We start from the raw sequence: 26,415 nt of genomic DNA, 5'->3' as shown, positions 1-26,415 counted from the left end.
CAGTGTTGTGCCTGTGAGTGCACAGAAGATTAAGGTTTGGGAACCTCTGCCTAGATTTCAGAGGATGTATGGAAATGCCTGGATGTTCAGGCAGAAGTGCTGGAGGGGCAGAGCCTTCATGGAGAGCCTCTGCTAGGGCACTGTGGAAGGAAATGTTAGGTCAGAGTCCCCACACAAAGTCCCTACTGGCGCTGCCTACTGGCGCTGCCTACTGGAGCTGTAAGAAGAGGGTCACCATCCTCCAGACCCCAGAATGGTAGATCCACTGACAGCTTGCACTGTGTGCCTGGAAAAGCCACAGACACTCAACAGAAGCCTGTGAAAGAAGTCAGGATGGAGGGCTTGTATCCTGCAAAGTCACAGGAATGAAGCTGCCCAAGACCATGGGAACCCACCTCTTGCATTAGTGTGACCTGGATGTGAGAGATGGAGTCAAAGGAGAACATTTTGGAATTTTAAGATTAAATGACTGCCCCATTGGATTCTGGATTTACATGTGAACTGTAGCCCCTTCATTTTGGCCAATTTCTTCCTTTTGGAATGGGTATATTTATCCAATGTCTGTACCCTCACTGTATGTTGCTTTTGATTTTACAGGCTCATAGGTAGAAGGAACTTGCCTTGTTTCATATGAGACCTTGGACTTGAACTTTTGGGTTAATGCTGGAGTGAGCTAAGATGTTGGGGGACTGCTGGAAAGGCATGCTTATGTTTTGAAATGCGAGGACATGAGACTTGGGAAGGGCCAGGGCCAGAATGATATGAGCTGGATCTGGGTTCCTACCTAAATTTCATCTTGAATTGTTATCTGAATTGTAATCCCCACATGTTGGGGGAAGGGCCTCTTGGGAGGTGACTGAATCATGGGGGCATTTCCCCTGTGCTCTTCTCATGATAGTGATTGAGTTCTCTTGAGATCTGATGGTTTTGTGAGCGACTTTTCCCACCTTGGCTCTGTACTTCTCTCATTCTCTCCTGCTACCCTGTGAAGATGTGCCTTCTTCCATGATTGTAAGTTTCCTGAGGCCTCTCTAGCCATGTGGAACTGTGGGTCAATTAAACCTCTTTTCTTTATAAATTACCCAGTCTTGGGTATTTCTTCATAGCAGTGTGAGAATGAATACAAAATTCAATTTTTATATTTTACATTTGCATTTTATGATCAACAAACTTCATCTTTGAAACAGGAAATTTGTACTAGTTTTACTATTCTTGTCGTTCTTCACTGAACTTGAACAAGTTTTGCTGAAGCTACATCTAGGGAACATTAGGTGTAGCTAGTGATGACAAGTATTCTTCAATAACATAAAGAGATCCTAAAGTAGAATCAACCCAAAGAACTATATAATAGCCTCCATACCCTGCATGCTGGGGAAATAGAATACTCAGTAGAAATTCTCGTTAATTTTTACTGTGTATGTTGTGACTTTCCCATTTCTATCTTTTTTTTTTTTTTTTTTTTTTTTGAGATAGATTCTCACTCTGTTACCCAGGCAGGACTACAGTGGTGCAACTCAGCTCACTGCGACCTCCACCTCCCAGGTTCAAGCTATTCTCCTGCATCAGCCTCCTGAGTAGCTGGGACTACAGGTGTCCACCACCATGCCTGGCTGAGTTTTGTATTTTTACTAGAGATGGGGTTTCACCATGTTGGCCAGGCTAGTCTCAAACTCCTGACCTCAGGTGATCCACCTGCCTCGACTTCCTGAAGTGCTAGGATTACAGGTATGAGCCACCACGCTCAGCCCCATCAACTTTATTCTTATCAGTTTCATTTTATTCTAGTGTAATTTTATCTTATTATATTCCCTATGATGGTTTCAAAACTTTCCTTCACTCATTCATATATTCATACATTAACTTAATACAGACTTTTCTGAGCATCTTTGTTGATGCAGTATATTTGATCCCAATAATATAATGATGAATATGGGGATGATTTTTAGAAGCTCATAGTCTATGAAAAAATAAGCTAAATACAGTGTAATTATATATATTATGTATAATACATATAATTTTATAAACACACACAAGTGCTAAAGTTAGCAGATGAGGGAGTGACCAAGTTCATTTCAAGAGGTGCAGAAATCACCACAGAAAAAAACGTATTGTCATTTATGTCATCAACTTATTTGTCTGGATTTCTGTGATAAGCCCTTAATTTTATCACCACATACATTCTTGACACTGTAATTTGAAAGGTTTTAATACATGAGTTGGCTCATGCCAGTCCCCAGTCTACATTGTATATAACAACATTCTGGAATTTCATGTAGATCCCAAGAATCCCCAGCATTCTCTAATTCTTAGGTTTCTGTATTCTGCCTCATGTTTTTGTAGTGACTGCTCCCCTGGTTATCCATAACCCTATTAATAACTGCTTCTTCAGGTGTCAGATGATGTTTAATTCCTTTGAGAAGCCTTCATGTTATCCCTAAGACTGAGATATACTTTCCTGTGTGTTCCCACAAGATCTGCTTTTCCCAAATAAAACCTTTCATACTGCATTGTAATTTTCCCTGATTACACTTCTTTAGCCCCCAGAGGCAGAAATCTGTATGGTGACTAGCACCAATTAAGTACCAATTAATAATTTGTTGAACAAATAAATGAATGGACAAATGGATGGATGAATGTGGAGATAAGGGACATTTCAAAGGAAAAATAATCATGATGTTGGAACTATAAAGAAGAAGCTGTTAGTGACTAATTTGAATTGCAAAATTTGTGTTAAATTAGTACAACGTTCTTATATGAGCATCATAATGCAGTTTAGACTTCAGGGAAAAAACAGGATTCCATAGAATATACTCATAACATAAAGGTATGGAACAATTATGACAAAAAAACTTCTGATACAAAATCCATACTATTTTGCAAATTTATAACCAGAGCACTACACTTAGTTTTTTATATATATATATAATTATATATTACTTAATAGGTAAATATATTTATATTCTTAAAAATTAGCATAAAACATTAATGTTATAAGGAAATTAAAGGACGTCAAACATAATAAAAACTATCCCCAAGCAATACCTATTGTATTAATATATCTCCTCCAAAATCGAGACATTATATATTAATCTAGAAAATTATACTCTTAAATTCAGTGCTTTACACTTCAGCTTAATAATTAGCACTTAATAATTACTTTTGGATCATTAATTTTCACTCTAAATTACACATTAAACGAATGCAAAATATTCCAGTCAGGTCTCCACTAAGTGAAAATGTGAACGAGTTATTCATATAATTCACAAGTACCAATAATTGAAGAAAACTGTACTAATCAAATGTACTCTGTATTTTAACTCAACTTGGGTCTTTTGCATATACACATATTTGTTATTTTGGTTTCCAAATAATATTCTTGGCTAATATTAATTTCAATATTTTCAATTCATTAGAAAATCTGGTTTTTAATGTTTATTAAGACGTGTCTTAGAGATGTGTAGATTACATGCATGCATTCTTGCACTTCAGAACACATTCATTAAAAGGCTCATGTTTGGAGGCACTGTGGCAGGGACTGTGAGGCAGTTGTTCTCAAGGTTTATTGGAAGTAGTTATTTAGTATGCTTGTTAAATATCCATTTCTGGGATCTACCACTGGAAATGTTGAGTCAGTATTTCTGGCTAAAACTCTATACTCTGTGTTTAAACAAGCACAGAGATTAATCCGATGTGATTCTGATGCAGGTTATATACTCCATGATCAAAAATAGTTATGTGGCATATAGACAGATAAAAAGATGCTCCCTGACTTTCCCTAGACAATTTTACAACTATTATAGTTAGTACAACTCATAAAAATGTACTTTTGAGTGGGCTACAGAAACTAATAAAGGTTTTGGTGCTGGGTGCAGAAATAGAATCGTACTTTAGAAGTATAAAACTAGTTGGTGCACAGGATGTTGAAGAGATGCTTCACCATATCGTACAGAGTTAATTCAAATATTCCAAGTCTAGGATGACCTGAAATTAGTCATAGTTAAAGAGAGAGACTTGAAATTTGTGTTCAAAAACCAATGGCATTCTGCATCCTCTTGTCAGTCCCGCTTGCTTTTTTATTAATTTATGAATTAATTGCCTTGCCTCAACTTTTCCCCTGTTCTGTAGAGTTGGCTCCATGGAAGACCCAATTAGTCAGTCTTCGGAGAGATAGTTTTATATAGTAATCTCACTGACACTCAGAGCTTCATATCAACCCAGGTGACCCAGGCACAATGCCAAATTTCATCAAAGACTTAATGGTTCCAGGGATGATTTTCTAGGGAATTTCTCACCCAGAAGACATCTATTTCCCCTTACTCTCTGTTCAATGGCTTACTTTATCTAATTTTCTATGTGATTATCTTCCTCTGGAATTTGGGAAGAAATGCTAAAACAGATGTTATCCTACACAGTAGAATATAACCCTATAGAAAATTGTAATAGTTTTGCTCCCCATACCACCCCTCCCCCTCCCCCTGAAAACTAGAAGGAAGGTCTCATTGGTTTTCAGATAATTATGTTTTGGTCTAACTTTACACAGTTAACAACAGCTATATCAGATAGGTCCAGTCAAGATAACAGGAATCATTCTAGATATAATTTAATACAGGAATTGGTATACAGACCTTTAAGAGTTAGTAAAGCAAAACTAGTATGTAAAAGAACATAGATATTTTCATGCCTGTAATCCCAGCACTTTGGGAGGCTGAGGCAGGTGGATTGCTTTAGGTCAGGAGTTTGAGAATAGCCTGGCCAACATGGTAAAACCTCATCTTTTGTATTTAGTAAAAATATAAAAATTAGCCCAGTGTGGCAGTGTGCACCTGTAATCTCAGCTATTCTGGAGGCTGAAGCAGGAGAATTGCTTGAACCCAGGAGGCACAGGTTGCAGTAAACCGAGATGGGGCCATTGCACTCCAGCCTCGGTGACGGGGCAAGACTCCTCTCAATTAAAAGAAGAACATTGGTATTAGTGATTACACAGAGCAGCTTCCAATTCTAGTTTTTAAGAAACAGAATAGATAGGATAACCAGCATCTAGGGATGTGGCAGAGAAGTATGCTTCTCAAATGGATAATGGGGATGTTGCCCTTCCAAGGTGATGCTCATACCTGAGTCCCCGGTCCCACATTGCTGGCGCTCAGACTAGCGATGGAGGTAACGTTAGCTGGTACCCACCTTCAACGGGTTTATCCCTAGCTGCTAATATAAGAACTAAACATGTCTGGAGGCTGGGGAGTGACCCTCTGCTTGGACGTAATGCCAGCAGAAACGAAACCAGAGGAAGTGCTTTCCCCTCTCCCTCTTTTAATCTCCTTTTAGAACTTTCCATTGGCAGAAAAAATAAAAGTATAATAGCTGGAAGGAGAATCAGGGAAATATAATTTATAGGTATCATGCAGATGAGAGATTTAGTAGAGTTTGGGAAATGTAGTTTACATAAACACAGACCAATTTACTGAAGAGGAGGCTCGGATCTGTGACAAAATAGGCAAATCACCAGCACAGTAGCTATAGCAGTCTTCGGGGTTTTGAATTATGTGGCTTCAGAATCACAGAACATGTGAGCACCACATTCATTTCACTGAGATACGGGAGAAAATAAAAGAGTTTAGTTTGGTCAAAAGCATCTGGGTGCCTTCAGAAGAATTGAAACTGACTGTCTGAAATGGCAAATAACTAAAACCTATTGTTCAACAGTTCGTAAGTTTTGATACTGAACCGGCATCCTCTCCTTCGAGGACCACTCTGCCTAAAAAGATTACGTCATGGCTGGAGTTTCCATATTGTCAGGCCTCTGAGCCCAAGCCAAGCCATCACATCCCCTGTGACTTGCATGTATATGCCCAGATAGCCTGAAGTAATTGAACAATCAAAAGAGAAGTGCAAATGCCCTGCCCCACCTTAACTGATGACATTCCACCACAAAAGAAGTAAAAATGGCCGGTCCTTGCCTTAAGTGATATTATCATCTTGTGAAATTCCTTTTCCTGGCTTATCCTGGCTCAAAAATCTCCTCCACTGAGCACCTTGTGATCCCCACTCCTGCCTGCCAGAGAACCCCCACTTTGACTGTAATTTTCCTTTACCTACCCAAATCCTGAAAAACTGCCCCACCCTTATCTCCCTTTGCAGACTCTCTTTTTGGACTCAGCCCACCTGCACCCAGGTGATTAAAAAGCTTTATTGCTCACACAAAGCCTGTTTGGTGGTCTCTTCACACGGACACACATGACACATATCCCAGCAAAAAACAATCAGTTTTAAAATAGTATTTCACCAAGAGTGTAGAGATGGGCAATACAGAAGCAGAGACCAATGTGACATTATAAGATCGATTTGGGTAACAGATGTTGAGGCATTAAAGTAAGAGAGTAGCAGTGGGAATGTGAAAGTATATTTAAGATAAATTTAGAAGTAAAGGTAATGGGTCTTATTAAATGTGGGGAGTGAAGCATGAGGAGGAACACAAGATGACTCCTGAGTTTCTGTCTCGGAGAATGGTGAGTCATAGTATTTGTCAAGCCTCTGAGCCCAAGCCAAGCCATCTATCCCCTGTGACTTGCACATATACGGCCAGATTGCCTGAAGTAACTGAAGAATCACAAAAGAAGTGGAAATGCCCTGCCTCACCTTAACCGATGACGTTCCACCACACAAGAAGTGAAAATGGCCAGTTCTTGCCTTAAGCAATATTATCTTGTGAAATTCCTTTTTCTGGCTCATCCTGGCTCAAAAAGCTCCCCCACTGAACACCTTGTAACCACCACTCCTGCCCGCCAGAGAACAACCCACCTTTGACCGTAATTTTCCTTTACCTATCGAAATCCTATAAAACGGCCCCACCCTTATCTCCCTTCGCTGACTCTCTTTTCGGACTCAGCCCGCCTGCACCCAGGTGAAATAAACAGCCATGTTGCTCACACAAAGCCTGTTTGGTGGTCTCTTCGCATGGACACGCATGACAATACTGTCAACTAAAATAAAAAAAAAGGAACAACTGAAAAGATTTGGGAGGAAAGTTGATACGTTTATTTTTAGACTTATTGAATGAAGACCTAGAGCTAACTGTTGTCTAAACATCAGTGGAACTTCTTGTATTATTTGGGCAGTGAGTTTTGAATGTATGAATTTTCCTTTGTAGATTTTGCAGTTGAATAAATCTATTCTTTTCAGAATAAGTCTAAACTATTCTATAGGACAATTATATAGGCTTCTGCCTTATAGAGCCCACTGACTGCTTTCCCAAGCCTCGTCTATCATTCCTTCCTCAAAAGTGGTGCTCCAGGAAGACTGCAAACATTGAGCTTCCCTGAAAATACTCTGATACTTGAAACATCTGTACTTTGGTAAATGCTCTGTGATGAATTTTAGTCCACTCTCCATCTGATTATCTTTGGTTCTGTACTGAAATCTAGCTAAGCTATAACTTCTAAGATGTTATTCTTAAGAAAATCCCCATGTAACTGATCATTGTCTACTATTTATGCATTCTTTATTCATATTTCTCAATTTTATGTATTTTTTACAGCTCATTTTAATGTATTTACTGATATACCTATTTCCCTTTCTAGACTGTAATTTATGAGTATATAGGTGGCATACCTCTTTAAAAGTCACACCAGAAACAGTGAGATTTCTCACAACTCACATGCTGACAAATATTAGTGAGATATATAATGAGATACTTTAACTCAACCAAGTGATAAATATGAAAAGGTGAGGGGAATAAATTCACAAGAGAGGAAATACGAAATGGTCATTAAACAAAAAATAATCATAAACTTCACCAGAATCAGTTTTTTCGTTTCCTTCAAGTTGACTAAATTTTAAACATGTTTCTTCCTAACATAAGCCCCTAACTTCTTTTTCTTTGTGCACTTACTTTAGAACATTTGTAAGTACTTTCTCTTCCCATTTGAGATGTAAATCTTCCATTTCTTGCCTGTTTTAAAAGCCAGGATTCTCTTTTTCAAGGAGCCATCTTTATAAAATGTAATCATCAAGACAGAACCCCTCTCTCCCAGTCTGTATGTAAGGGAAGCAGCCTAACTTCCATAAATACAATTAGCAAACACATATGACCTAATCACATTGACCAAGCTCACTCCTAAGCCCAGGCCCAGTGCTTTTTCACTAGCTCTCCCAGGTGCGTGAAACGATCTCATCTTTTGGTTCAGTGGAGAGTTCTCTCTCTTTCCCCTAATGTAACAGTCTTGGATAATGAACGTCTTCCTTATTTCATTCCATCTGTTGCAATTTCTCTTTCATATACACAAAGATTATTTACCATTTAAATTTTATAAATTCAGCAAAATTAAAAACTCTGAGGATATGAAATTATGGTATAAATCCAAAAATAGTCTACTTGGAGCGCTGGTGCAAGTATGGATTAATATAATCGCTTTGAAGATTAGTTTTGCAACCTAATGGAATACATACTCATGCACAGAGAGGCTTGCTTGTAGCATTGTTCATTAAAATTGGAAATAATAGATAATACATTGTAGTATATTCATACATCAATTATAATAAAGTATATTTTATCAGCAGAAAGACAAATTGGAGGCATATACGTTTTAAAAACACTGCTGTTTAATATTAGGAAATATTAAATAATATTAATTGTATATAATTACTATATATACACACATATGTAAGTCAGGGGGACAGGATCAAAAAGGAAGAGAATCAAGGTGTCATCTATTACACTATATTTTATTTACTTATAAAATGAAAATGATTGGGAAATTAAGGTAAGATAGCAGAGGTGGTTGCAGCATACATTTGGGACATTCACAAATCCTCACATAAAATGAAAAGACTAACTTGATAGCAACATCAAAATCACATGGATACCATTTATTAGACTGGTGCAAAAGTCATTACGGTTTTGGCCAATTAAATAAAACAAAACTCAGTGAAAATGCCATCCTCATTAACCTCAAAGCAGAAATGAGAGAGCACCCTGCCAATGGCCACACAACCTACACACCATCAGCATGTGTGCACAAGAAACAGAGGGAAGCAATGCAGCAAGTTAAAGACATGAAAACAACAGAACCCATAAGGATTTATTGAAAATCAATTTGAAAACAGCAGAGAACTGTGAAAATTTATGCCCACACTAATAATGGGTGGATGCAAGGGCCCTGTTATAAGGCTAAAGGAAATAGAGTCTCTGAAACATGTTGAACTCTCAAAGATAAAAATCTGGCAAGTTTTCTTACCATTCAGGATGAGGGGATTCCACATACAAGAGTAACTGCTGAAAGTGGAAAAAAATAGTGAGACAAGAATAACAGAAAGTTAAGAAAGAGAAGATATGAATAATCACTAGGGAAAGAAAGAGACTAGAAATCTTAGAAAACAAGTCACCATATTTTTTTAACACTACATGAAGACAACAGAACAGGAAACTCAGTAGATTTAGAAAAGCTATTCAAACAAAGCTTTCTTCTAAAAATGAAGGGAATTTGTATTAACATAAAAATAAGCAACAAATGTTTTGAGATCAAATCTCACAAAAAACACCATAAATACTGCATATTCTCTTATGATCTCTGCAAACAAAGTAAGCACACCATCAAGATATTCAAAAACAGACTAAAATGAGACATAGCACTTCAAAGTGAGCTAAAAGGCAGTAAGCATGGGATACAAGACACAAAGAAATAACAAATTAGAATTAGAAAAATTCAGGAAAGATGAGATCTCAAAAAAATAGAAGAATGCGAATTCATTCAAAAATAAACACAATCAGCAGAAATGCAAAAGCTAAAAAGCACCACCAATAATATCTTAAGAGAAACAGAAGGTAAAGAGGTGAGTTTTTACAATCCAAAAGAATTTGAGCAAAGATCAAAAAGGATTTGGGAAAATGCTGAAGATAAAGAAAATTGAACAAATGAATAATAGGTGCTCCTGAGGAAGAAAGTTAAAAGACGACAACAAATTATTAAAACTATAATTCAATGAAAGCCTCCTAGAAAAATAGTTAAAATTACATATTGAAAAAGTACACTACGTAACTGAGAATACCAACTCAGAGCTACCAACACAAAATATATTCTAGTAAAATTACTGTAAAGAAAAAGAAAAAGGAAACAAATTATTGGGCACTGGAGAAAAAAGCAAGTGACTAATAACGGAAAGAAAAATAGATTATCACTATAATTTTTGCCACTAATGCATTCTAACAGAAAATTCAGAGCTTATTGAAAAAAATGGGAGGAAAGAACATGTGAACCAACATTTTTGTACTGAACAAAATTAATTTTTAAGACTAAAGGACACAAAGTCTTATCACCATAAAAGAACTTGTAAAATATTGTCCTCATGAGTCCTTCATAAGGAATATACTAGTGAGATATTGATATAAGAGCAACTAGTGAGCATTATATAGTTACAATAAATAAGAGTTAAGTGGCAGATATGATATGTGACCTGACACTATCTCTGTATCTCTAGTATAACCACAGAATGGGGAGAGAAAATAGACAATACATACAAAAATGTTTAGCTAATTTTAGTAGTCATAATGGGTAGGGGCGGTTTTAGTATTATTATTCAGATAATGCGGTATATTTAATGTGGAATCAAGTAATTATGCAACATTTATTTTAATTATCGCCTATGTTTCTAAGAGCCATCATTAGTGCTCAGATTGCAATCATGAAATGACATTTCCCAGTAAAACAAAGTCTCATGTAAAAATGGCTCATTCCAGGAGAAGCTGAGCTTAGTACACCTAATTATACCAGATAGCAAAGAAACTAGTAAGTATTTTAAGGGTCATCTCAAAGGACTCAAAGGCAAATGGAAAAGGTACCAACTGGCAAAATGTGAGACAATGTGAACTTCAATAAAAATAAGAATTACGAATATTTTTAAAACTGAGTTCATGATGACATTAAACATATACAAAAGAACTGGTCATCTTCTGAGAAAGACAGGGAGGGAATCATTTTTTAATCTTGAAAACTGGTTCAATTAAAAAAAAAATTCAAGAATCTATGCTGGCTTTCCTGAGGTCACAACCAAAAGAAGAAATGGACCACTGAAATTGATTTTTGTATTGACAGTATCTGCCAAAGGAAAAACAAAAAAAATAACCTGATAGAAAGTGGTGACATAGTTTGGATGTTTGAATCTCATGTCGAAATTTGATCCTCAGTGTTGGAGGTGGGGCCTGGTGGGAGGTGTTTGGGTTATGGGGAAGGATTCCTCATGAATGGCCTGGTGCCCTCCATATGATAATGAGTAAATTCTAGCTCTGAATGCATGAGAGATCTGGTTGTTTAAAAGAATCTGGCACCTGCTCCCATTCTCTCTCTCCACGTGATACACTGGCTATCCCTTTGTCTCCCACCAATTTGTAAGCTTCCTGAGGCCTCACCAGAAGCTGAGTAGATGTTTGCACCAGGCTTCTCACACAGCCTGCAAAAATTTGAGCCAAAATGAACCTCCTTACTTCATAAATTCTCCAGTCTTAGGTACTTCTTTATAACAATACAAAAGCAAAGTAATACTGGGGAAAGGGCTAACTTTCTTTCTTTTGAAAGAAATTTCAGATAAGGAAGCAAAAATTTGTCATACACTTATTTAAAAAGTGAAATCCAATTAATTATCAGGGAAATAGAAGTTATTACTTGTTTTACTTCTATCCTTTGGATGAATATGAAAAATCAGTGAACACGAAGAAAAGTGTCTACAAAGATGGGGAGCAGTGGAAACTGTCATTATTTCTAGTGAGAATATGAACTGTTACAATTGCTTTGCAAAGCAGGCTCACATACCTAGTAAAGCTGAACATCATCTTTTGTTTTGTGGCACTGCCATGCGACTTCTAAGATATCCTGCATGCTCTTGCACATGTATATCAAAAGATACTTTCCAGATGGTTTAGAACAACATTGTTCATAGCATACCAAATGCCATTGATATCAACTCCAATATTCATCAACAAAATACATACATAAGTGAGTTATGTATTCATAAATCAGAATACTATACTTTGCTAAAAGGAAATGAGGGCTGGGTGTGGTGGCTCATGCCTGTAATCCCAGCACTTTGGGAGGCCGAGGTAGAGTTGAAGTCAAGAGTTCGAAACCAGCCTAGCCAACACGGTGAAACCCTGTCTCTACTAAAAGTACAAAAAAATACAAAAATTAGCTGGGCATGGTGGCACATGCTTGTAATCCCAGCTACTCTGGAGGCTGAGGCATGAGAACTGCTTGAGCCTGGGAGGCAGAAGTTGCAGTGAGCCAAGAATGTGCCACTGAACTTCAGCCTAGGTGACAGTGAGACTCAGTCTCAAAAGGGGGGTGGGGGGGGGGGGAAGAGAGAGAGAGAGAGAGAGAGAAATGATTACACCTATATTCATTAGCATGGATGAGCCTCGAAATCATACTGTTTAATAAAAGGAGTAACAAGATAGACTGTATGATTTGATTCATATAAAATTCAAAAACCAGAAAAACCAAGTAATATATTATTTAGGGATGCATATATTGATCAAAACTGTAATTTTTATAAAAGTTATTATCAGGATAGGCAAACTCTCTGTGCAGTGAAATGTGTTCAGAGAGGGGCATATAGGGCCATGGAAATGTATTTCTTGGACTTGGTGGAGGGTTAGGTACAACTATATTATTTTCCTTAAATCTTGTGTGTGTATAACTATCTACCACTATCTGTGCCTCTGCCTCTACTCCTATCAAGTGTTATGACTTCACCCAATTTTATCAAATATTCCTTTCTTACTTGGTAATTTATAGGAGCATTTTTTAAAAAACAACATTTTATATATTTTATCCAATACTTTTATTTCAATGGATAGGTGTGAGTTGGATAGACACACTTAGAATGCTGTCTATGTATTAAAACGCTTAATCTTCACAACAAAATCACTTGGAGAGTCCTGCTTTTATTCAGGTCTTAAGGAAATCTAGGCACAGAACTTGTACAAGGTAGGAGAGAAGTTACTTGTTCAAGATATACTAATTTTATTGTGTATTTTTTATCTTAAGCAGTTCACTGTATTGCTGGTAAAAATAACTGCACAAACAAAATAACCACATAGAAGAGCTTTAATAATTCCCATTTGCCCAGCCAATTAAATACAAACTCCGCTTGTATACACAAAAAAAATCAATTGTAACATTTTTAATTCACATTTTTAGCTTTCCAATATGTTTTCAAGTAATTTTAATAATTCTGTTCCTCTGTAAACACACCCTTGCTCTGTTCATGACGTTTGCTCCTCCCAGGAAACCTTCTCCTCCCTATTATCAGTTGCTGAAACCAAATTATAAGTCCATCCCCTCAAATACCACTTTCTCATAAATATTGCAGGCAAATATTGGTTTGCTTTTCCTGATTGTCCTTTCTCTGTCTCCTCTATGAAGTATTTTTTGAACTCCCCATTTGGATAGTTTCTTTTCTCTGAGCTCTCATAAAACTTATTGATCTCTGGCATATAATGTGATATAGGGGATTGTACACAGTATTTCTTCTGTGTTCATCACCAGCTGGAAGAGTTGATAAACGTGAAACATTTCTGCTAAGATATCAGAGGTACTATTTCAAAATAGAAGTATCCTTAAAGAAAGTATAACCTGAGGGGTTCAGGCCCTGCCAAAAGATGGAAGTGGTTCTACTTTGGTGTTAAGAAGTAAACCTCATGCTAAAATTAATCAGAGACCGATATCAAAATTCATAACGAATCAGCCACCATTACCGGCCTAAGTGTTACAGTTCCAAATGTCCTTAATCACATGATGCTAATATACAGTGTTTTAAAAAATTTCATCATGCTTTAATAAAGAGTATTTTAGAGATACAAACAAAGACTGTAATAAAAAAAAGTGTACATTTTTGCTCTTCATAGTGTGGTCCTATGGACCAAGGAATAATAACCATCTCTAGATGGGTAGGAAATGCTCCACCTCAGATTTCCTGTATCATACCCTATGTTTTAATGAGAGTCCCAGGTAATTTGTATGTATGAGAAAGTTTGAGAAGCTCTGAGATCAGCTCAAACTCTGTTTTTAAAAATTATTTCTACTTAGTGAGCACTCAATTTTCTTTTCAATAATAAGAAAATGAATAATTCCACACAGTTAGAGATACTGAAGTCACTGAAGAGCCGAAGACACACCTAAATTGTTATCAATCCTGAGAGAGAATATCACCATTTCAATAGCCACTCTGTTTATTCACAACAAAAATGACATCAAAAATAGACCTAGGTAAGAATGGGTTTGTTTCTGGTTTTGTTGATAGTTATATGATTTTGGCTAAGTCATGAGAAAATTTACCTGATAATATTTGCTTGAATTTTAATTTTTTTTTTACATCCTCTATTGATCATATAGTTACACTTAGCATGGTGTTGTTCAAAAAAGACCACAACTTCTTATTTTACGTTCTCTGGCATGGGATAGATTTAGTTATGACATATTACAGAACAGCAGAGCAATCTGAAATGTGAGCTAGGAGGCTCCTTTAAGTCTTAAGTCATCCCTCTTCACCTCACTGATTTAACATCAGTCTAAGCCAATGCAATGAAAATAATCACTTGGGCATTCAAGGACAAACCTTTTTATTTCAATTCTACTATTTAAATATATTATATTGATAATATAACTTTTCAAAAGAATAAAAGATGATTTTATATGATTCATTAGTTATCTACATTCTATTATACAATGTTGTTAACAAAAGCAGGCAGTCAGGATGAATATTAATTATTTAGAAACCAAAATGGAAATGTATAATCAGAAAAATATTCATAGTGATCACATATTAAACTATATTTATCTTACACATATATTTCATTTCTCTTTAGTATAAGTTTCATCAGTACTACCAAAACTGCACTAGATGGTAATTTCAAAGTATTTACAATTTTGAACATTAAACTGAATTGGGAAATGTTTATCTGTGAATTTTTCTATAGTTTTATCATGCTAGGTTTTATCTGACCTTTAGAATTAGGTACCTGTGAAGTGTAGATCAAAGTGTGCAATCATCACTGAAGATTACTTTCAATGCCTTGCAAAGGTTTTAACCTAATGAAACTTCCAAAGATTATTTTTAGTATGAATGGAGAAATAAGCAATGGACTTACTGAAAAACTTGTTTTTTTCAGTACATTTTTCTTATATTTGAAAAAATAGCAATGGGCTATTTTTCTTCTATTATACTTTATGTTCTAGGGTACATGTGCATAATGTGCAGGTTTGTTGCATATGTATACAATGTGTCAATGGGCTATTTTCAACAGTTTACAAAGCTGAATATATTTTAAGTTTGATGAAACTTTAATTTTAGAAAGAATATATATAATCAGTAAACATATTTTTAACTACGATAGTATAGTATAATGACATACAAATTTTATAGGCATATATGTTTGAATTTATATCGATAAAAATAGGCTATTTAAAATTATATAAAATAATATCCACAATATGAATAAATACATCGTTTTCCTAGTTCTGGAAAGAAAGTAACATCTTTTTAAGGTCTCCTTAACTTCCACACCTACCTGAGGCTTTTGAAGTGAAGGTGATTTATGGTGAAAATAAATATGAGGAAGCCAAGAACTTTCATTCACTCTACAATCCTGCATTACTAAATAAATCAGCTTCCCTTATTCTTCAGTGGCTAACAAAGTGTAATTTTCCTTTTGTTCTGTGCATAGAATATACTATTCTCTTTCCATGGTCATTCTTAGTACCCTGACATGGATACATTTGTTAGAGGCTGATACAAAGTTACCAAGTGAGAAAACCAAAACACAATATAAACAATAGTTCTATTTACTTTAGACTCATCAACCAAAAATTCTAGATCTAGCAATTTAATATTGCAATGTATTATTCTACTATTTCTAAATTAATCATATTTAAGTCAGATATTTCCTGTTCCAATAAGCCTACCTCCTACCTCCTAAGGTATTACACTGGGAAATGCTTTATAAACTGGATAGTGCTATCAAGCATCAGGGAACCTTATTATTATCATAATTATGATTCAGTAAGGAGTCTCTGGGAAAAGGGCTAGTTGTCGATAAACATGTTAAAAGATTTGAGAACTGAATTCTGGAATCCTCAAATATTTAGAATGTGGAATGATGAGGAGAAGCCCAGCAAAATAAATCCAAAGATTGAAAATCACCTTACTATTAAAAAATGTCTTGTATCTAGTTCTAGTTGTGATCAAATCCATTTTCCCTCGATTACCATTGTGAACCACCTTGCCAAAATGAATTTGATCATGAATTATGTATTATTTACTTTTTATAAGTAATTATTGCGATTTAAATCATAGAATCACATAAGAATTGTAAACAATACAACCACAAATTTTCAAAATTATATGTAGAATAATTTTGCTACAAATTGTTTTTAGTAGAACTCTGGTTTGTTTTTCAACATCTGAAGCTATCAAGAGTTATGGACCTAAGAAGTATAGTCAGATATTTCAAGAAGTATAGATTTTAACATTAGATTTGTTCTGCATAGTCAAAAGAAGATAATTATTTTTTCCAGTTGTGTTTAGAACCTCCATCAGTTAGCTACTGTGCAAGAATGGCAGGTGTTGGGCAAGGGGTGAGGCAACTTTTAAGTTCAAAGTCATTCCAATCCTGCAACCCCAGGTTACTAGTGAACTATCTATATCTATGTAAATGAACCAAATACATATAATAAAAATGTAGACAAATTTTCCTAATGGGATTTTTAAGTCATTCTACTGAAATCAGTTTAAGAGTGAAAACTACTTAGTATAGATGGCTTCTTTCTATAAGAAATATTAGTTAACATTTAATTATAGTGTACAGGTAGGATTACAAATAGAAATTATTTAGAAAGCAGTAATATGGTTAAATAATTTGATAACATTGATGATGAAAACAAAATGACACCTAAAAGGTATAGAAATATTTTGGTGGTAAAACTTTGCATATTGAAATATAGAGACCCCTCTGTTATCTGTTATAAACATGAATAAAAACAGACACAGAAAATCAGTTCGAGTAATAATGAATTAGCAAAATATTGGCCAACTTTTTTCATTTGCATAAATAGGGCAGAATCGTGAAATTTCAAAGATACAACATTGGTATTAATAATCATAACTATAGTTATATGTAGATATATACTCATATATAACTTTAAATTTAGTCTGACATTTTATGATAACAAATGAACTGTGTGGTATTTATGTCTTATTTTCCAAAGAATAAACAAAAGTGTAATGAAGAAATAGTGGTGCATTTCAAGTTCTTAACACAGATGACACCTTGTTAAACTTTTTAGATCACAATATTTTCAAATCATTAAGATCACCTAAAACTATGCCTTAACTTTCTTTACCAATATATCAAACTGGGCCAAAACGGGCAAAATACTGGAATGCTTTACAAAAATAGAAATGTGACCTACAGTTTGCTCCTTTTCTTGTCCCTCTTTACTTCAGCGTGCTATCTGCAGTGGTTTTCTAACCACTTATTAAAAATTGAAAGGCAACAGCTATAAGCTCGTAGAAACATAATAGGCAACCCACTTAGAGCAGATGTGGATTTTCAGAAAATGCTTGCCTGGAGTTGCTGAAAAATCATCTATCTCTTAAATTGCCCTAATTCTGATGGACAGCTGCTTGTACCATGTCTGTCCATTTCAGCAGTAATTGAAACCAAGCTTTTGAAGTAAAAATTAATTTTTGTCAGCTTGTCAAGTAGAGTTTTGTGAAGAAAACTATTAGTAGCTGAATATCCTTCACTGCCTCTACTTCCTTTGTAAAACAAAAAAGAATCACCTACTAACATATAACAAGTTCTTGAGCTTGTAAATAACTTCATGAAGTAAAAAACTTCCTATAAATATACCATTTCTGCACATACATGCACGTGTACTCACACACAAAAATGCTATACTTTTGTAATAACTTGATGTTCTAAAATACTACTAATATTTAGATGGCCATGCAATTACAGTAGAAATAAATATTCCAGATAGGATGAAAATGAAAGTTTATTAAATATTACCCTGATGGGTAAGTGCTATAATTCCTAAATATAGTGGAAGACACTTTAGGTTTTAGTTAAAAAAAAAAAAAAATTGTTTCTAGTGGAACTCTTTTTCATTTTCTTTTACCTAATATAATTAAATTATAATTTGCTATTTGACTATGATAAAAATGTAATAAAGTAAAAACTTCCTTACATAATGACACAGTATTTTTTAAATAACACAAGTTGATGATTTAGTAGTACTTACTCATCCTGGCTTCATGTTATTTATCAACATGTAATTCATATCCATTATGCCCTAAGAGTTATTCCACTTTCAAACTTTCATAATTCTCATGAAAAAATGTGGAATCATGCCCATCAATCAATGAGTGGATAAAGAAACCGTGGTATATGTGTGTATGTATGTATGTGTGTGTGTATATATATATACACACACATATATAAAATGGAATACTATTCAGCCATAAAGGGAATGAAATAATGGTATTCACAGAAACCTAGATGAAATTGGAGACCATTATTCTAAGTGAAGTAACTCAGGAACAGAAAACCAAACACTGTATTTTCTCATTCATAGGGGCAGCCAAGCTATGAGGATGTAAAGGCATAAGAATGATACAAAAGACTTTGGGGGATTGGGGGGAAAGAGTGGGAGGCGGGTGAGAGAAAGACTACAAATTGGGTACGGCGTATACTACTCAGATGATGGGTGCACCAAAATCTCACAAATCACCACTAAAGAACTTACTCATGTAACCAAACAATACAACTGTTTCCTCCAAACCCTAAGGAAATTTAAAAATAAGACCTTCATAATTCTCAGAACTGGCGATAATTCACTAGTATTTTTTTCACAGAAAGCTATAATTGTCATCAAAACTTACTAGTCAAAAATAAACAAAACCACTAAGAATACATGCCCTAAACAAATGAAAGGGTCATTTTCATTTCCAAATCCTCTTGCTAATTTCCAAATACATTGTCTTTATTTCCTTACATCCACAGTATCTTTAATTATATTTCACTTAAACAACCAAAGAAAGAAAAAAAAAAAAACGAGAAACCAATCTGGTAACTGTATTAACACTCATAACAAGAACACGTCTTTATTGCATTCTGTAAGAATAGAATATATTTAACTCCACTAAGAATTTTGTGGCCTTTTGTTCAATGGCTGCTCAAGTGCACTAATTCTCATCTATTTTCATGTTTTCATGTTAAATAAAATGTATTACTGTGTCTAACGAGAAAACATTTCATTATGTTAACTGCCTTTTTAATTTTGCACCTCTTTTGGCTTCCATTTTTAAAGCAATATATTTGGCTTGTAAAACCAGATCTTAGAAGGAACGAGGAATTGATTTTGGAAGCATTTATCGTGCTTTTAATTCATAATGAGCGAGTTATAAAGTAAATGAATTCTTCTCCCACCAAAAGGCATGTCTAGTAGGTGCAAAGCAGCTCTGTGTGATTTTTAGTTATCAGACCAAACTCTACATGTGACTGCACCTTTCCAGAAGGTGACCCCTGCCTTTGGTATAATCAAGATTAAATGAATAGTTTAAACCAGCTACTCTAGGTACATCAACGTTTGCATTATTTCTCAGTTGGTCACTGTGTTGTTTTGCCCATATGAACAAATGCATGCAGGTAACAATGGAGTGTGGAGAACCCATATTCCTCATCTTGTATGTGATAATCAGGAAGGTAAATCCATTTGGTAATTTTTTGTTGTTGTTATTTGAAAATTCTATCCTTTGTGGTAGTGATGAGTTCAGAAATGGTTTCAAATCCATTCAATCGACATAAATGTTTAGTGAGGTTTTTTTTGGAAAGAGGAATTCATGAGCATTAAATCCAAATAGTTTTCACAATCAATAACCATATACCAATTTCTACACAATTTGACTATGATAAAAGTGTAAGAAAACTTTCTTGGCATAATTTTTTAATTGCACAATTTGATTATTAAGTAGTACTTACCCATCCTGGTTTCTTGTTATTTATCAATATACAATTAGTACCTATTATGCCTTAAGAGTTATTCCACTTTCAAACCTTCTCAGAACTGGTGATTGTTTACTAGTTTTTTTCCACAGAAAACTATCATTTTATTAGAAGTCATTAGTTAAAAATAATAAAACTACCAAGAATGTACGTCCTAAAAAAACAAAAATGGATTCATTTTCCTTTCCAATTCCTCTTGCTTTTGAATTGTCATTATTTCTTTACACCTATAACATCTTTAATTATATTTCAAAATCTTTTTTTTTAGCAAGTGGTGTAAGAATCACACACTTACAGTTTGTGATCTTCAGTGTCCTCTTGACTTCTCCGCTTCCTGATCCCCCGCAACCATCTTCGTCATCACAGTCCCCGCTGACTTGTTCAACCATGCCTCCACCACTGCCCAGCTGAAGAGGCTCCCACTTGTCAGGTTTGGGTGATCTACCCTGTAACAACTAATTGCACATAGAGAAAGGCATTTATTAATAGCAAATTCGAATAACCTAAGAATTATATTCAGAAAACTTACGTAGAGCTTAGAATTATTTTGTTATGTGGATCCACTCTTTTGGTGTAGACACCTTACCAAGTCTTTAAGAAAAACTGAAATAACTGAAATAATAGTAAATAATGGGAAAAGTCTTACACCCACAAACAGCTACACTCTATGTATTAGCTCCATGGCAATGGTTTGGATGATGCTTTGGGAAGCAAATTAAATTATACTTTCTTTGCTTATGGTAGTTTGGCTAGAGGATCCTTTGTTTCTGAATAAACAATGTTTAAATGCGGTAAATCACATTCTAGTACTCCCTTTGTAATATATTGGCTGATAGCGTTGTGCTGTTTTATGAGCCCACAGTCCATATTTCTAAAGAAGTACTACTCTTCCAGGAAATGTTTCTGTCTAAAGAAATTCAGAATTTTAGACATATACATTTGTAGTTTCATTTAAACTTTCTTGGATCAAATACACAGTCCAATGCATATGGCATATACTGAACCTTGGGACAAAACATTTAGGTCCTACATCCATTTCCACAAATCATTTAAGAAATTTAACAGCTTCTCAGCTCTCAATTCTCAAGTATTTCATTTATTTTTATGAGCAAAACAAATGGAATTGACATTTTCCCCTACAGCACAGGAGTTCCAGTAATACTTTTAAACAACAATGGAAATTTCTGAATGTCTTTTCAGAAGGGTGATGTTATAAAGAGTAGAATATTTCACTTAAAACTAAGCCTGATTAAGATAGTCCAATGCAGTATATGACATTTACCGTTCTAAGTAGTTTTGGAGAGTACATGGCCAAGTGTCAGCACTAGAGGGTACCAATATATTATGAACAAAATGTACCACTGCTGACCACTTAGTGGGAATTTAAATTTTCACAGCGCTTTATGAAAGACTTAGGCTTGTTACTTCTGTGACTTTCCAAATAATATTATCAATTAGCAGACAATAACTAAACACACAACCCAAGGACAGCATTTTATACTGAAGAACAGAGAGTCAAATAGCCTCAGGATATCTAACATACATATGTTCATAATATAAAGAACTCTTAGATTAAGCAACTGGACTCTGAAATTCATGAACTTTTAAAATTAAACAATACAATTTTTAGGTCACCACTTCTGAAATACTAGTTTTCTAACAAAAATACTAAAACTATTTGACAGTGATTTTTAAATTCTTAGTTTTGTTTACTGGCATTTTGGAAAAAAAGTCAATAGGTGGCATTAAATTAAAAAGAAGGCTTCTTTCAAGATCAAGTGAACTCAGCAAATATTAAGTTAAACAAAACTTTTCTACTGTGTTTAACATACTGATGTGTATGCTACTCCCTGTAAAGGGAAGGGAGAGTACAGCAATGAAGAAACACGGATAGGAAACAAACCACATAAAAAGTCAAAATCTAAAAAGGAAAGGATAAATGGTATTACTTTATACCGTTATATAAATGATAATGATGAAGGGTAAATAAGGTAATACCAGTTATCATTTGTTGTTATGAAATATCCCATTTGTTGTCTATTTAGTATAATCATAAAGGTCTTGGATTCTGAGGTCCAACACACTTGGATGTGAATCCTGGATTTTGACATATACCAACCATGAGACATGGGGTATTGAGTACGTTACTGAATAAATCAGTTTCCTCAAATCTATAAAAGGGACAATAATATACCTGGACCATTGCTCATGTTGTGAGAAAAACATATGCAAAGCACTTTGCAAATATTTATTATGCTAGTGCATTAAACATTAATACATTTTGATTATCTATTCTATTATATATTCTAGTACAATATTGTTTATCCAGAACACATTAAAAGAATTAAGAATGCAGTTATATGATTTACATTTTAATTTTTCAAAGTATTATCAGACAAGTACAACAAAAGCCAAACTCTCTGGTGATATGCTACTGTCTTTTGACATCGACATTCTTTTCCAACATTTTCCCATATCGACTTTATTTTCTCTTTACTTCCCTAAGAATTATTCCAATATTTTACTGGGATCGTGGCCAGAACACAGATGGAATCTCATGAACACCACCAACAATGTAAATATCATGAGGATCCAACCAGGTAAATGAACTCAAAAACACAAACAGAAAGATAGTTGATTTGTAAAACGAAACTTACTATTTTAAGAAATTGGTTTTGGTTGAAAGTGATTGGATATATTGTCAGAGAATTATTTATTTGTAATTATTGTTAAATATAACAGACTTAAAAAACATTTATTCTGTTTTCTCCATTTTTCTTCTCCATCACTTCAGTGACATTCTAGGAAATGTCTGAGGCACATGAACTCAAAAAAAACCCAAACTACACAAAACTGTATTTTAATTTAAACTGTTTATGCTAAGGAGAACAGCAAAATGGACACCAAGATTTCCCACTCTAACCCCTGGGGCTGTGAATATGACGTCAGTCATGTCTACCAACTTACATGGCAAAAGGAATTTTGCAATGTAACTGATGCCATTAATCAGTTGATTTTGAGTTTACCAAAAGGGAGATGATCTGGTTGGAATAATGCAATCACATGATTTTCTTATTTCCCTTTAAAAAATATACTTTAAGTTTTAGGGTACATGTACACAACATGCAGGTTTGATACATAGGTATACATGTGCCATGTTCATTTGCCGCGCCCATCAACTCGTCATCTACATTAGGTATTTCTCCTAATGCTATCCCTCCCCCGCACCCCCCAAAGTCTCCTCTATCACCAGAAGTTAGAGACATTACGAGCATGAGATGTGAAGGTGAGGAACTTGCATGCAGGGGACCATGCTGCTGCCCTTGAAGATGTGAGCTTGGATGATGTGATAGGGCCTATTAAAGGTCCTGTAACAAGGAACTGGACCACTAGTGGCCTCTCGGAGCTGAGAGTGATCCGCCTTGCAGCCAGCAAGGAATTGAGGTCTTCATTTGTACAACTGAGTTCTCTCAACCACCTAGATGAGCTTGGAAGCAGATTCTCCCTCCCAAACTGAGTCAAGCAAGGCTGACAACCTGCTTTCAGCCTTGTGAGACCCTGAGCAGTGAGCCCACCCAGACTTCTCTTCTGTGGAATAGTGAGTAATAAATGGATGTTGTCTTGAGCTGCTAAATGTGTAGTAGTTTGTTATGCAGGAAGAGAAAATGAATACACTCTCTAACCCTCAAATGAGCCACATTTACTTCTTGGCAATTGTGTTTGAAAGCGTTTGATTCTCTAGCATATTTCTCAGAATGAGAGGTCATCATTTCTGTAAGATACCACCTTACTGAGAAGATGGTACCCTTGGAGACAAGCTATCCAAAAAACGTTTTCAGTTTATCTGCCTCTTAATAATCCCTCTCACTATATTTCCAAGTCTCTGAGCAAGAAATATAATTGCATGAATCAGATATATCCAGGATCCCACCTGATTCGTGATTCTCAGTCCCCAGTAGTACTCCAGCCCTGTTGTAGGGTCAGTATCTCCCTTTCCTGTGTGTGGAGGCTCTGCCTGATCATTTACATTTTCTCGCTTCTCAATTATCACACATCCACAAGTGTACACTTTCATATTGTATTAAACTTAATTTTCAGAAATTTCCAGTAAATTTGTAACGAACGAAAACAATGGGCTTTTCACAATAAGATCTTTATTCAAATTTTTTTTTTTAACTACACTATCCTGATTTCTTCTTAAGTTTGCTTATGTTTCTCCTCACTTCCTCTCTCATCGCCTCTAGCATCCACATGGAAGTGTTTCAATTAATAATATAAATCTCCTACTTTTTAGTCTTTCTCGGAATTCATCCTAACAGATTGAACTCTCACCTGTATACAAATTATACTCAAGTCTTTACCTGCAGCCCGTTTTTCTCTGCAGTTCACCTCTAAGCAGCAATTGGAAGTGAGATGAACTCTACCACTTTCTATCTTAAAATAAAACTGCTCATCTCCACTATTCATGTCATTACAGTTTATCTTCCCAGCTCCCTCATTACAGGTGCCATTAGTCTCTCCTACCCACTACCACCATATTATTTTCTTAAAATCAGTACTTTCACCATGTCATTTTTCAGCCTTATTGCTCTCTGTGATTCTTTATTGTCAAAACCACTAGTTCCCAACATGACATGTGTCTAGAGGAGAGATATCAATCCAAAAAGATGAGTCACCGAAAGAGTGATAAAATGTGGAAAAATGTTTGAGAAATACATGCCATGGCCGCTTCTTAATTTCCCAGAACCCTCATGAGAAATTTTGCAGGAGGCAGTCTTGTCTAGTTGAGATTCTTCTCACAATTTCTAAATGTACCTAAGAAAATTACCCCTCTTCCCTCACTCAACATCCACTGACATGCTTTTAGAAATGACGCCAAGAAAAAAATTCAAATTTGGCCTGGCAGTCAAGGTTCCATATTATGTATTATTTTGTTTTGCTTTTAAATTATGTCTAAACACAGCTCCCCAGTACCCAGCTTCTACTGCAGATCAATCTGTTCTTCCAGAAATTGTGTGACTTTATGTCTAGAATTTTGCTTATGCTTCTTTTACATTCTTCTCACTTCGAACTCTTGTTTTTCCTCCACATAGAATATACCCTTTCATTTTCTTATCTAATTGTATTTAATCTTGAAGTTCAAACTCAAATACCCCTTTTTCCATCCCGCACATATTTCTGTGATAATTCTAACTGTGTATCATTTACTTGCACTTAATCAACTTTCGTGAACATGTCATATCTGATTAGTGATAAGTTGCTCAAAGATAAGACCAGAATTCAACCTTTCCATCACCTTCCATCATGACTAGAGTACTTGCCAGATTGTAGATGTGAAATACATATATTTATTTGAACTTGGGAATAATTTAAGCTTACTCTGCCTTCAATGCTCTCTATATCTAATTGAATAAAATCTTTTCTCTTCTCTGAAAATTATCAAAGATCCTGATGTTCTAGAAAAACTTTGGTTTTACATTTATTGACTGGCAGATGAACTGATTCATTTATTCATCCCATGAAATTGAGTATATCCTAAATATAACACACTTTTTTTTTTTTTTTTTTTTTGAGATGGAATCTCACTCTGTTGCGCAGGCTGGAGTGCAATGGTGCAGTCTCGGCTCACTGCAACCTCCACCTCCCGGGTTCAAGAGATTCTCCTGCCCCAGCCCCCTGAGTAGCTGGGACTACAGGTGCACGCCACCAAGCCCAGAGATGGGGTTTCACCGTGTTAGCCAGGATGGTCTTGATCTCCTGACCTCGTGATCCACCCTCCTCAGTCTCCCAAAGTGCTGGGATTACAGACATGAGCTACCGCACCCAGCCATAACACATATTTTGAAGGATAAGCATCCATATCAAAAGAGAAGGCATAGCCTTGGTTCTTAAAAAGTGATTAATACATACTTTATTTCAAAAATGAAGTTTATGACTATATAGCAAAATACAATTGGGATAAAAAATAACCTGAAAATCAGGAAACAGGAGAGACAGTGTAAACATTTAGTTATGTGGTCAGGCCTAATTATTTTTCTTATTGCCAACAAGAACTAATTTAAAATGACCTTATTCCTGAGTACCTGGAGACTTCTAGGTTTTTAAAACAATTTTATGTTGAAGAATCATACCAAGAAATACTTCCAAGGTGTATTTGTATTGCCATCCTAGTTACTATAAACCAGAGAAAAATGTTCTAATTACCTTTTTTAATGAATACGTACAGAAATACCTCATTGTAAATCTAGAATATAGGAATATTTTCAAAAGTGGATTTTTGCAAAAAGTCTGTTTTTTCCTAAAGCAGGGAGAGAACTGTAGCTTCGTGATCTGAGATACCAGGTAAGGAAGTCCTCTCTATTCTC

General features: G+C 35.2%; 1 protein-coding gene across 1 annotated transcript in view; it reads right to left on the bottom strand.

The window, feature by feature from the left end:
• Window positions 1-26,415, bottom strand: part of GPC5 (glypican 5) — a 1,460,926-nt gene that overhangs the window by 668,514 nt on the left and 765,997 nt on the right. Inside the window, exon 7 of the mRNA XM_007960682.3 lies at window positions 20,346-20,505. Within this exon, the coding sequence (XP_007958873.3) occupies window positions 20,346-20,505 (160 nt within the window). The remainder of the gene's footprint in view (window positions 1-20,345; window positions 20,506-26,415) is intronic.

The sequence above is a fragment of the Chlorocebus sabaeus genome, chromosome 3 (genome assembly GCF_047675955.1).
Source record: "Chlorocebus sabaeus isolate Y175 chromosome 3, mChlSab1.0.hap1, whole genome shotgun sequence".
NCBI lineage: Eukaryota > Metazoa > Chordata > Mammalia > Primates > Cercopithecidae > Chlorocebus > Chlorocebus sabaeus.
The sequence above is the reverse complement of the archived record's forward strand: the minus strand, read 5'-3'. Positions and strand labels throughout refer to the sequence as shown.